Here is a 10999-nt window from a genome sequence, read left to right as displayed (position 1 = left end):
TATAATCCATGGGGTCGCAAAGAGTCGGACATGACTGAGTGACTTTCACTTTCACGTCACTGATTCACTGGAGTCTCTATTCAGGAGGGGGCCTGGATGGTTTGGGGACAAGAGACCCCGGGGCCGTGGGAGAAGGACAGGACACAGGCTTGGGTGAGGCACCAGCTTGGTAGTTTCAGGTGATCAATGTGTCAGGGGAAGACTCATGCATAGGCCTGGGGGACAAGGGCCTGGGTTTAATCCCTGAAAAGAGGCAACATGAGGGACCTGGTAGCCTCAGTGGAGGAGGCTGGTGAAGAGGCAAGTGCCTGGGAGAGCAGGAGAAAGACAGAAGGACAGCGTTAGAGGAGTCCTGGTCAGGACAGCCAGGTGGGGGAAGACGGGCCACTCCTGACACCTGGACAGCCCTGGCCAACCCTACCCCGTGCATGCTCTTGCACTTGGACACATTGCAGACCCCAGATGGGAGTGAAATCAACTGGGAGGTGATTTTAATTGGTGTCCGCAACAGAGCATACTTCCAAGAACCTGATTGTTCTTGCTACTTCCTTAAAATTCTGCTTGCACCTGTAAATAGGAAAGCCAGCCTCACTCAGTGACAAGACATGAATGGGGCACTGCCCATGCTGAGGACTCCGCATGGCCCTCCTAGTTCAGGGCTCAGTCACCCCTGAGGCCAGCAAAGGCCAGGACCCCTATGATAACAGAGATGGAGCCCTCTGTCACAGACATTGATGTCACTGGCAGTCTCCTGGAGTGAAAAATAATGTCCAAAGACAAGGACCCACATTCAAAGAATCAAGAGGGCTTGTCAGTCCCAACAGGTGATGAGCTCACTCTTCATCACCAGATAGATAGCCCCAAGAAGTGAATTCAGAGATGCTGAAATCTTGGTCGGAGGCAGCGCAAAAGACTGAATGAGACAAACGTGAGGGGAAGATCCTCCACGAAGGCTCTGTTACGGGAACCACTGACCAAAACCACGGGCCCTGGCCAGGCTGATACTCACCACTTGCATGAATTATCTTACAACCGGAAGTCCTGGTGAGGAATGCAGAACTTACAAGGTACCATCGACCAGAAGAACTGGGGGAAGGTCCAAAGGGGAGGGGATACGACAGTCCATATGTCCCACCAGCTTGCCGGAATCCTCCCTGGAATCCATCTTGGCGGAGAGATGCCTGCACCTCCAGAAAGGATCCTAAGACCAAAGATGGATCAAGCAAGATGACTGGCCAGAGACAGCCTGGAAATTAACCCCATCACCATAAAACCCGAGACCGTGAGCCACGTGGCCGAGCAGTTCTCCTGGGTTCCCTTACGCTGTTTCTCTCCACCCGGGCGCCCCTTCCCACTGAAGCCTGTTGCTTTGTCAGTGCCTGTGTCTGCTCGGACAATTCATTTCCAAATGTTAGACAAGAGCCCACTCTTGTTCCTGGGAAGGGCTCCCCCTTCCTGCAGCAAAGGGCAACTCTGGTGGGATTTCTTCAATACAATTGACCACTCGGGTACTCAGGGACCAGCTCGTCTGCTGACCAACCAGACCCAGTGGTAGAAACAGGGACTCTTTTGTCCCTGTTCTCCTCCTGACACAGAAACTGGTTAGTGCCCCGACTAGGTAAAAAACAAGAGACTTTATTGACCTTTTTCCCTTTTCTTCTTTTCAGTCCCTCCTTTTGTGTACTTTTTTCTTCTGTCCTGGTCCCGAAAGCAGGAGTCTAGTTGAAGGGCCTCAACCTGAACTGAGGGTCGGAGCCTGATGACCTCCAGTGAGCAGAGAACTCAAATTCTGGTCTTCTGTCTGGTTTCTGGAGGGCTGAGTTCCAGTCCTCCCTGCCTGGAAGCCCAGGGAAAAGTCCTGCAATGCCTGGTGGCAGGTGATGTCCACAAGGCCCCCTTTAGTCCCCCCTCCTTCCCATCTTCTTTCAACCTGGCCTCCTTCCTCCCTTTGCAACATTTCAAGACGTGAGGTATTTCAGTTTACTCTGTTAGTACTTGGAGCTGAAGTTCTGGATCTCTGTAGAAGGTTTTCTGAGAGACGGCAGCCTTTCATTTAAGGGGTGACAAATTAGGGTGGCTAGGCCTAAGTGTATAGTTTGTGTTCTGTGTTATGATATGTGATGGCCATTCTGCCTTCTGAAATTAGAAATTCTGGCTCTGTTGCACTGTGGAGGTATCTTGAGTGTGCTGCTAAGCTAAATCACTTCAGTCTTGTCCAACTCTGTGTGACCCCATAGACAGCAGCCCACTAGACTCCGCTGTCCCTGGGATTCTCCAGGCAAGAACACGGGAGTGGGTTGCCATTTCCTTCTCCAATGCATGAAAGTGAAAAGTGAAAGTGAAAAGTGAAAGTGAAATTGCTCAGTTGTATCCGACTCTTTGCAACCCCATGGACAGCAGCCTACCAGGCTCCTCCATCCATGGGATTTTCCAGGCAAGAGTACTGAAGTGGGGTGCCATTGCCTTCTCCGTGAGTGAATGCTCAGTTCAGTTCAGTTCAGTCGCTCAGTCGTGTTCAACTCTTTGCGACCCCATGAATTGCAGCACATCAGATCTCCCATCACCAACTCCCGGAGTTCACTCAAACTCACATCCATCAAGTCAGTCATGCCATCCCACCATCTCATCCTCTGTCGTCCCCTTCTCCTCCTGCCCCCAATCCCTCCCAGCATCAGAGTCTTTTCCAGTGAGTCAACTCTTCATATGAGGTGGCCAAAGTACTGGAGTTTCAGCTTTAGCATCATTCCTTCCAAAGAAATCCCAGGGCTGATCTCCTTCAGAATGGACTGGTTGGATCTCCTTGCAGTCCAAGGGACTCTCAAGAGTCTTTTCCAACATCCCAGTTCAAAAGCATCAATTCTTCGGCACTCAGCCTTCTTCACAGTCCAACTCTCACATCCATACATGACCACTGGGAAAACCATAGCCTTGACTAGACAGACCTTTGTTGGCAAAGTAATGTCTCTGCTTTTCAATATGCTATCTAGGTTGGTCATAACTTTCCTTCCAAGGAGTAAGCATCTTTTAATTTCATGGCTGCAATCACCATCTGCAGTGATTTTGGAGCCCAGAAAAATAAAGTCTGACACTATTTCCATTGTTTCCCCATCTATTTCCCATGAAGTGATGGGACCGGATGCCATGATCTTCGTTTTCTGAATGTTGAGCTTTAAGCCAACTTTTTCGCTCTCCTCTTTCACATTTATTAAGAGGCTTTTTAGCTCCTCTTCACTTTCTGCCATAAGGGTGGTGTCATCTGCATATCTGAGGTAATTGATATTTCTCCTGGCAATCTTGATTCCAGCTTGTGCTTCTTCCAGCCCAGTGTTTCTCATGATGTACTCTGCATAGAAGTTAAATAAGCAGGGTCACAATATACAGCCTTGACAGACTCCTTTTCCTATTTGGAACCAGTCTGTTGTTCCATATCCAGTTCTAACTGTTGCTTCCTGACCTGCATACAGATTTCTCAAGAGGCGGGTCGGTGGTCTGGTATTCTCATCTCTTTCAGAATTTCCCACAGTTGATTGTGATCCACGCAGTCAAAGGCTTTGGTATAGTCAATAAAGCAGAAATAGATATTTTTCTGGAACTCTTCCTTTTTCAGTGATGTAGCAGGTGTTGGCAATTTGATCTCTGGTTCCTCTGCCTCTTCTAAAACCAGCTTGAACATCTGGAAGTTCATGGTTCACGTATTGCTGAAGCCTGGCTTGGAGAATTTTGAACATTACTTTACTAGCGTGTGAGATGAGTGCAATTGTGCAGTAGTTTGAGTATTCTTTGGCATTGCCTTTCTTTGGTATTGGAATGAAAACTGACCTTTTCCAGTCCTGTGGCCACTGCTGAGTTTTCCAAATTTGCTGACATATTGAGTGCAGCACCTTCACAGCATCATATTTCAGGATTTGAAAGCACTCAACTGGAATTCCATCACCTCCACTAGCTTTGTTCATAGAGATACTTTCCAAGGCCCACTTGACATCACATTCCAGGATGTCTGGCTCTAGGTGAGTGATCACACCATCGTGATTATCTTGGTCGTGAAGGTCTTTTTGTACAGTTCTTCCGTGTATTCTTGCCACCTCTTCTTAACATCTTCTGCTTCTGTTAGGTCCATACCATTTCTGTCCTTTATCGAGCCCATCTTCGCATGAAATGTTCCCTTGGTATCTCTAATTTTCTTGAAAAGATCTCTAGTCTTTCCCATTCTGTTGTTTTCCTCTATGTGTTTGCATTGATCGCTGAGGAAGGCTTTCTAATCTCTTCTTCCTATTCTTTGGAACTCTGCTTTCAGATGCTTATATCTTTCCTTTTCTTTTTTGCTTTTCGCTTCTCTTTTTTTCGCAGCTCTTTGTAAGGCCTCCCCATGCTATCTGACTGCAAAGATTCTAGCTATGAGCCCGTGGTTCTAGAGGGAAGGGATGGGGCACAGCAACCGGCAATCAGGAGCCAGTGAGTCTTTCAGGATAAGCCTGGCCAAGCTGGTTCGACCCAGCACAAGGGGCGGGCCCCAGAGGGGTGTGGCTGGAAAGGAGCAGGCAGAAAAGAAAGCAGCCAGAGCCAGCTAGGTCTCAGACAATCCCCACTTCCGACCGGCAACCTCGCATTCCTGTGGAACTGGGATGAGGTGACAATGGCCTGGGTCGGGGGTTCCAAGCCCCGTCTTCGCTTTCTGCCGCTACTTCTGTTTTACCCCTTCAGCGCGACGCCAGGCGGTGAGTTTCCGGATGAACCGTCTGGGTCGTGGGTGGAGGGGCTGGAGGGAATGACTTAACCCGGGAAGGGGATGGGGGTATACGAGGGCGTTAGGGAAACTTTGTGCTGTGTGACCCCGCCCTCCTCTGTCCCTTCCCCTGGCCCCTTTGCACCTGGGGTTGGGGGCTTCCCCGGGCTGGTTACCCACCCTCTGGTAACCAGAAAAGAGGTGACTTTGGTGAAATAGTGGTGCCGGGAGTTTCCGAGGAGAAGTTGGTAGAAAAGGTGGCGAGAAAGCAGCAGGAAATGCTGCCCTCAAGACCCCGGCCTGCCCTTGCCAAGTGGGAGCCCTGGAGCCAGGGGGTTTGGGACAGGTGGCCATCCCCGGGAGAAGAGACCCAGATAACTCCTCGAAAAGCACGCCCTTCCCACACCCCATCTGCTCACACAAACCCTTCAGATCGGTATTGCTCTCTGTCCTTGGAAGCCCAGCGCTCTTTACAGGTGATAAATTTCACTTGCAGAACGCACGGGGCTTGCAGGGAAGGCAGGGCCGAGCTTGAGAGCGGGGAAGTGGCGGCCGCGCTCAGGTCTGTGAAGGGCTCTGGGCTGGCTGCCACGTGCTAGGACGAAATGAGCTGGGCGGCGGCCGAAGCCCGGGTCTGTGAAGGGCTCAGGGCGGCGGTGGCGACTGCCAGCGGCCCAGATTCTCCTGGGCGGCGGAGGCGCGGTCCCGAGCTGGACGGATCTGCGCGGCCATCTCCCAGGGCCGCGCTTCCTGCGGGCTGCCGCTGCCGCCGGTGCTGTGCCTGCCGGCTCTGCTGCGCTCGCGCCAGCCCCGCGACGCCCTGCACCCCGTCCCCCGCCCCTCCAGCTCCCCGCGCCCTGCCACCAGCAGCTGGGGTCGGTGGGGGTGGTGGGGGGAAGGGGCAGGGGGAGGGAGGTCAGCGCGAGCCTCTGCCTGAGCGAGAACCGGGTGTGTTGGCTCTTGGGTCTTGATGCTTAACTTCATTGTGTGAGAAATGGCCTTATTCCGGTAAAGAATCTGCCTGCGATGCAGGTGGCCCAGGTTTGATTCCTGAGTTGGGAGGATCCCCTGGAGAAGGGAATGGCAACCTACTCCAGTCTTCTTGCCTGGAGAATCCCATAGACAGAGGAGCCTGGCGGGCTACAGTCCATGGGGTCGCAGAGGCAGACAGGACTGAGCAACTAACACTAATCCTTTCAGCAGTTAATACCCAGCGAGACAAATTCCCTGCCCTTCACTTGGCTTGCAAAGTCAGAGTTCGAACATAAAGCAGGTTTCCAAGTAAACAATTTCGTGGGAATTCTCTCTTCAGCATTTCTACTTGGGGGCAGTGTCCACGCCTTGTGTCAGTGTTTCGGACTGTTTTCCTGTTCTGGCAAAGTAGATTCTGAGGTTATAAGAATCTTCTAATCTTCCAATGCAGCTCCACTTGACAGTAGTCTTCAAAAAGCTTTACAGTCTTAACATTGAAACGACAAAAAATATGCCACAAAAAATTTGAAGAAGTAAAAACTTCAGTTTGTACAGAATCACTAGCAAAACTATTTATGATCCTGTTCCAGTAGTTCCCAACACGTCCCAAGACATGTTGCAGATGACTCAGTATCTGAGAGGCAGCACACCCAACAGTGCAACTCCCATCTCCAGTTATTTTACCCTTGGGATAGAGGAGTGGGAGTTGAAAAATGTCACTTTTTGGAGACAAAAGCTAAGGTGAAGGATTCTGAGACATCCAGGGAGATCAGTATTTATCAGTTTACTCGCTCAGTCGTGTCCAACTCTTTGCGACCCCATGAACCCCAGCATGCCAGGCCTCCCTGTCCATCACCAACTCCCAGAGTCCACCCAAACCCATATCCATTGAGGCAGTGATGCCATCCAGCCATCTCATCCTCTGTCATCCCCTTCTCTTCCCACCTTCAATCTTTCCCAACATCAGGGTCTTTTCAAATGAGTCAGCTCTTTGCATCAGGTGGCCAAAGGATTGGAGTTTCAGCTTTAACATCAGTCCTTCCAATGAACACCCAGGACTGATCTCCTTTAGGATGGACTGGTTGGATCTCCTTGCAGTCCAAGTGACTCTCAAGAGTCTTCTCCAACACCACAGTTCAAAAGCATCAATACTTCTGCGCTCAGCTTTCTTTATAGTCCAGCTCTCACATCCATACATGACCACTGGAAAAATCATAGCCGTGACTAGATGGACCTTTGTTGACAAAGTAATGTCTCTGCTTTTCAATATGCTATCTAGGATGGTCATAACTCTCCTTCCAAGGAGTAAGTGTCTTTTAATTTCATGGTTGCAGTCACCATCTGCAGTGATTTTGGAGCCCAGAAAAATAAAGTCAGCCACTGTTGCCACTGTTTCTCCATCTATTTCCCATGAAGTGATGGGACCAGATGCCATGATCTTCGTTTTCTGAATGTTGAGCTTTAAGCAAACTTTTTCACTCTCCACTTTCACTTTCATCAAGAGGTTCTTTAGTTCTTCTTCACTGTCTGCCATATGGGTGGTGTCATCTGCATATTTGAGATGATTGATATTTCTCCCAGCAATCTTGATTCCAGCTTGTGCTTCTTCCAGCCCAGTGTTTCTCATGATGTACTCTGCAGATAAGTTAAACAAGCAGGGTGACAATATACAGCCTTGACAGACTCCTTTTCCTATTTGGAACCAGTCTGTTGTTCCATGTCCAGTTCTAACTGTTGCTTCCTGACCTGCATATAGGTTTCTCAAGAGACAGGTCAGGTGCTCTGATATTCCCATCTCTTTCAGAATTTTCCACAGTTTCTTGTGATCCACAAAGTCAAAGGCTTTGGTATAGTCAATAAAGCAGAAACAGATGTTTTTCTGGAACTCTCCTCCTTTTTCGATGATCCAGCGGATGTTGGCAATTTGATCTCTGTTTCCTCTGCCTTTTCTAAAACCAGCTTGAACATCTGGAAGTTCACGGTTCATGTATTGCTGAAGCCTGGCTTGGAGAATTTTGAGCATTACTTTACTTTTACTAACTGCAAAGACTGTCCATTCATGTCAGAAATCCAGGCCACGTGAAATGAGTGTGGTGTGGATCTGTGGACCCAGGGATAAGCACTGTTAGCAGGGCCTGGCACAGCTGTCCACTGACTGCCTGGAGCCCTGAGCCTCACTTCAGGAACAGGGAGGCCATGATGATACTGCAGTTCCTGTGCATAATGCTAGTAACATGCTACGTCTAACGTGAATGTGGGAGTCATTTCTGCTCCTTCAGGTTCACTTACCTGAGTCCATGGTCATGCAGCTCATTGGGAAAGAAGGAAAGGACTTCCGTGCTTCCTGTGGTGATGAAAGGGCACTCCTCACTGGAACGTGGCTTTCTTCTCCGAGGATGCATTCTGAAAAGGGGCTCCATTCTAGAAATGAAAGGCTCCTCAGAAGCAGCACCCACATGCTCTCCATCTCTGGCAGGACACTGGGTTCGATTCTGAAAGTCCTCTTCCATTTAGGCTTTTCCTGCAGGGCCGTCTGGCATGTATCCAGAAAGGCTGTGTGTTGGCCGATCCTGGGTACTGACCTGGTGGGCAAGGGGACATATCCATGATGTGCAATTTCTGCCCAGCAGGGGACCTCTCCTTCTCCACAAGGAAGCGAGGGGCACTGGCTCTATGGAGTGTTGGGGATGGAGCAGGAGGGACCATGCTTGCTCTGCCAGGCCAGCCCTGCACCTTCACTCTGCTCTCACATAACTGAGGGGAGGAGGCCTATGGGCCTTTTTCTGCCAACCCTGCCCTCACCTGCCTTTTGCCTTCACAGACGCTCAGTCTCTTTGCTATAACTTTACCGTCGATTCTCAGCCCAAACCTGGACAACCATGGTGTGTGGTTCAAGGCCAGGTGGATGGAAAGATTTTTCTCTCCTATGACTGTGGTTGTGCTAAGATCCAATTCACAAGTCCATTGGGGGAGGAGGTGAAAACGACAAAGGCCTGGGAAACACAGACTGAAACACTCAGAGACGTCGGGGACTTGCTCAGGGAGCAGCTGCCTGATGTTACGTCGGAGAATCACACGGTCACAGGTGAGCTAGAAAGTCCAGGTGCAGAAGGAGCATGCTGGGGGCTTAAACTCACTCGTTGTTTTTGGGTAAAAAATTAAATGGAGGATATTGGTCCTTCCCTAGTAGTCCAGTGGAAGGAGCGGGCCTTGGAGGAGAGAACAGGGCCAGATTAGCTGGGCTCAGGGGAGGTGGACCCAGGTGGGGCAGAGAATCTGTCAAGCCCAGAGGCTGAGCTCTTTGCCACGGCGGGGGGCAGACCCTCTCACCTTGCAGGGCAGGATGACATGTCAGTGTGAAGAGGATGGACACATCAGTGGATCCTGGCAGTTCGGCTTCAGTGGACAAACGTGCCTCCTCTTTGACTCAGAGAATGGACACTGGACCGTGGTTCATTCTGGAGGGAGACGGATGAGAGAGAAGTGGGAGAAGGACAGGGCTGTGAGCAACTTCTTCAAGAAGGTCTCCATGGGAGACTGTCGGGCCTGGCTTCGGGATTTCTTGGTGCGCTGGGAGGAAATGTCAACAACCACAGGTAAGTGAGACTAAAAGAAAGAAGTGGTAGTCCACTCAAAGGGACATGGACCCACACCTGTGTGTGTTTCTGTGTGTGTGCGTGTGTGTGTGTGTGTGTGAAAGTGATCAATTCAAGGTGAGTAGTTCCTGGGAGATCAATGGCCCTGGGGATGGTCTGTGATCCTCTTTCCTCTTCCATCTCCTGACATCTCTCCCTCATAGCACAGGGTTTTGAACCATTGTACATGGATTCTTGCTGACCCCTAAATATGAGGGCACCACTCCGATTCTAGAGATTTCCTTCTTACTGACCCTCTGTCTACAACCTTTTAAAAACATCAGCTATTCTAGTTCTGGAAATCTGTCGATGCCGCCTCGGACATCAGCTCCTGAGAGGACTTAATCTGTTCCCATCCTCGTTCACCTCATCTGATGCCCCTCAGGACTGAGGTGCTGTGTGGGGACCCTTGCTCGCCCATTCACTGTCTGAGCTCTGTGGAGATGGGGCTCCTCCCTTCCTCCGTCTCACCTCAGGACCTGTCGCAGGGGCTGCCATATGGTTGGTTCAAATGACTGCATGACACGAGACAGACTTGTGAACATAGCAGGGGAAGGACAGGGTAGGACGAATTGAGACGGTAGCAGTGACATATATACGTACTATGATGCGGAAAATAGCTAACCAGTGGGAAGATGCTATATAACACAGGGAGCCCAGGCTGGTGCTCTGTGATGACCTAGAGGGGTGGGATGGGAGTGGGAAAGAAGGTTCAGGATGGAGGGGATATAAGTATCTAATTATGGCTCATTTCCATTGTCCTACAACAGAAACCAACACAGCATTGTAAAGAAATTATGCACTAATGACTCCATAGTAGGGTACCTGGGTCCGGGGGGCTGAGAAGGCATCTGCTTAGTTTAGGGGTCGGGACAAGGGCTTCACTCTCACTTTCCTTACAGCATCACCAACTGCAGCTCCCCTCAGAGTCAACTCCACGGCCACAGCCATCAAGCACACCACCTGGATCCTCCCCGTGCTCCTCCCCAGTTTCATCATAACTGTCTTCCTGGGCTGAGTCCTTTCCAGGAGCAGGTACTGAGGGCAGAACTCAGAGGGACGGCAGGGGCACAGGGCCTGGTGTGAGAACAGGGAAGGTGAATCCCAGCCAACCCCTGCCCCTCACTGAACCTCTTCACCCTGGAAATGAACAGGTGAATAAGACCCCATATCACCCGAGAGCAATAATTGCAGACCCAACTCCAAAGGCCCGTTCCCACAAGAGCGGCGTGAATCAAGCAGGCAAGGCAGGAGCCCCACAGCAGAGACTGGGGGAAGGGCTGAGGCCAGGCCTGTGCTCCTGGAGCAGCAGCAGGTCTGACTCAGTGTGGCCTGCACGTCAGCAGCCTCCTGGGGACCCAGAGCCTCCATCACTGAGCAGCCCTGACTTGAGCAGAGGTGCCTGCGGATGGTGGGCCTAAGCTGGGGTGGAGGAGATGGGGGCAGGAACTCTGGTCCTGAGAGCTATGTGTGCTGCTGGCTCAGAGGCTGGAGGGGCACAAAGGAAGAAGGTTTCCCTGCAGCCCCCCAAGGCTGTCAGGAAGCAAGGCCCCTCCTCCAGGGACCTGCTTCCTGGTCCTTTAGGCCCCCCTTGGGAAGGATCCGGACCTGAGTAAAGGGAGAAGATTGATTCCTCACTGGCTCCAGTCCTGAGCCTGAGCAGGGGGTG

The 10999-nt window shown here is 51.0% G+C and overlaps 1 protein-coding gene across 1 annotated transcript; it reads left to right on the top strand.

The window, feature by feature from the left end:
• Positions 1-4633: 4633 nt before the first annotated feature.
• Positions 4634-10348, top strand: LOC138089582 (UL16-binding protein 3-like). The gene is made up of 4 exons (XM_068984965.1): positions 4634-4715; positions 8517-8780; positions 9016-9291; positions 10233-10348. The coding sequence occupies exons 1-4, from the start codon at positions 4634-4636 to the stop codon at positions 10346-10348; spliced, it is 738 nt and encodes a 245-aa protein (XP_068841066.1).
• Positions 10349-10999: the final 651 nt, after the last annotated feature.

The sequence above is a fragment of the Capricornis sumatraensis genome, chromosome 13, assembly GCF_032405125.1.
Source record: "Capricornis sumatraensis isolate serow.1 chromosome 13, serow.2, whole genome shotgun sequence".
NCBI lineage: Eukaryota > Metazoa > Chordata > Mammalia > Artiodactyla > Bovidae > Capricornis > Capricornis sumatraensis.
Note: the sequence above shows the minus strand (reverse complement) of the source record. Positions and strands in the feature narration are given on the sequence as shown.

Excerpts from the sequence above, each read along its gene's own strand:
- LOC138089582 (XM_068984965.1), top strand. The coding sequence starts at position 4,634 with ATGGCCTGGGTCGGGGGTTCCAAGCCCCGTCTTCGCTTTCTGCCGCTA. Across the intron at positions 4,716-8,516 it reads CTTCAGCGCGACGCCAGGCG|ACGCTCAGTCTCTTTGCTAT; the intron begins GTGAGTTTCCGG and ends TTGCCTTCACAG. Across the intron at positions 8,781-9,015 it reads GGAGAATCACACGGTCACAG|ACCCTCTCACCTTGCAGGGC; the intron begins GTGAGCTAGAAA and ends GGCGGGGGGCAG.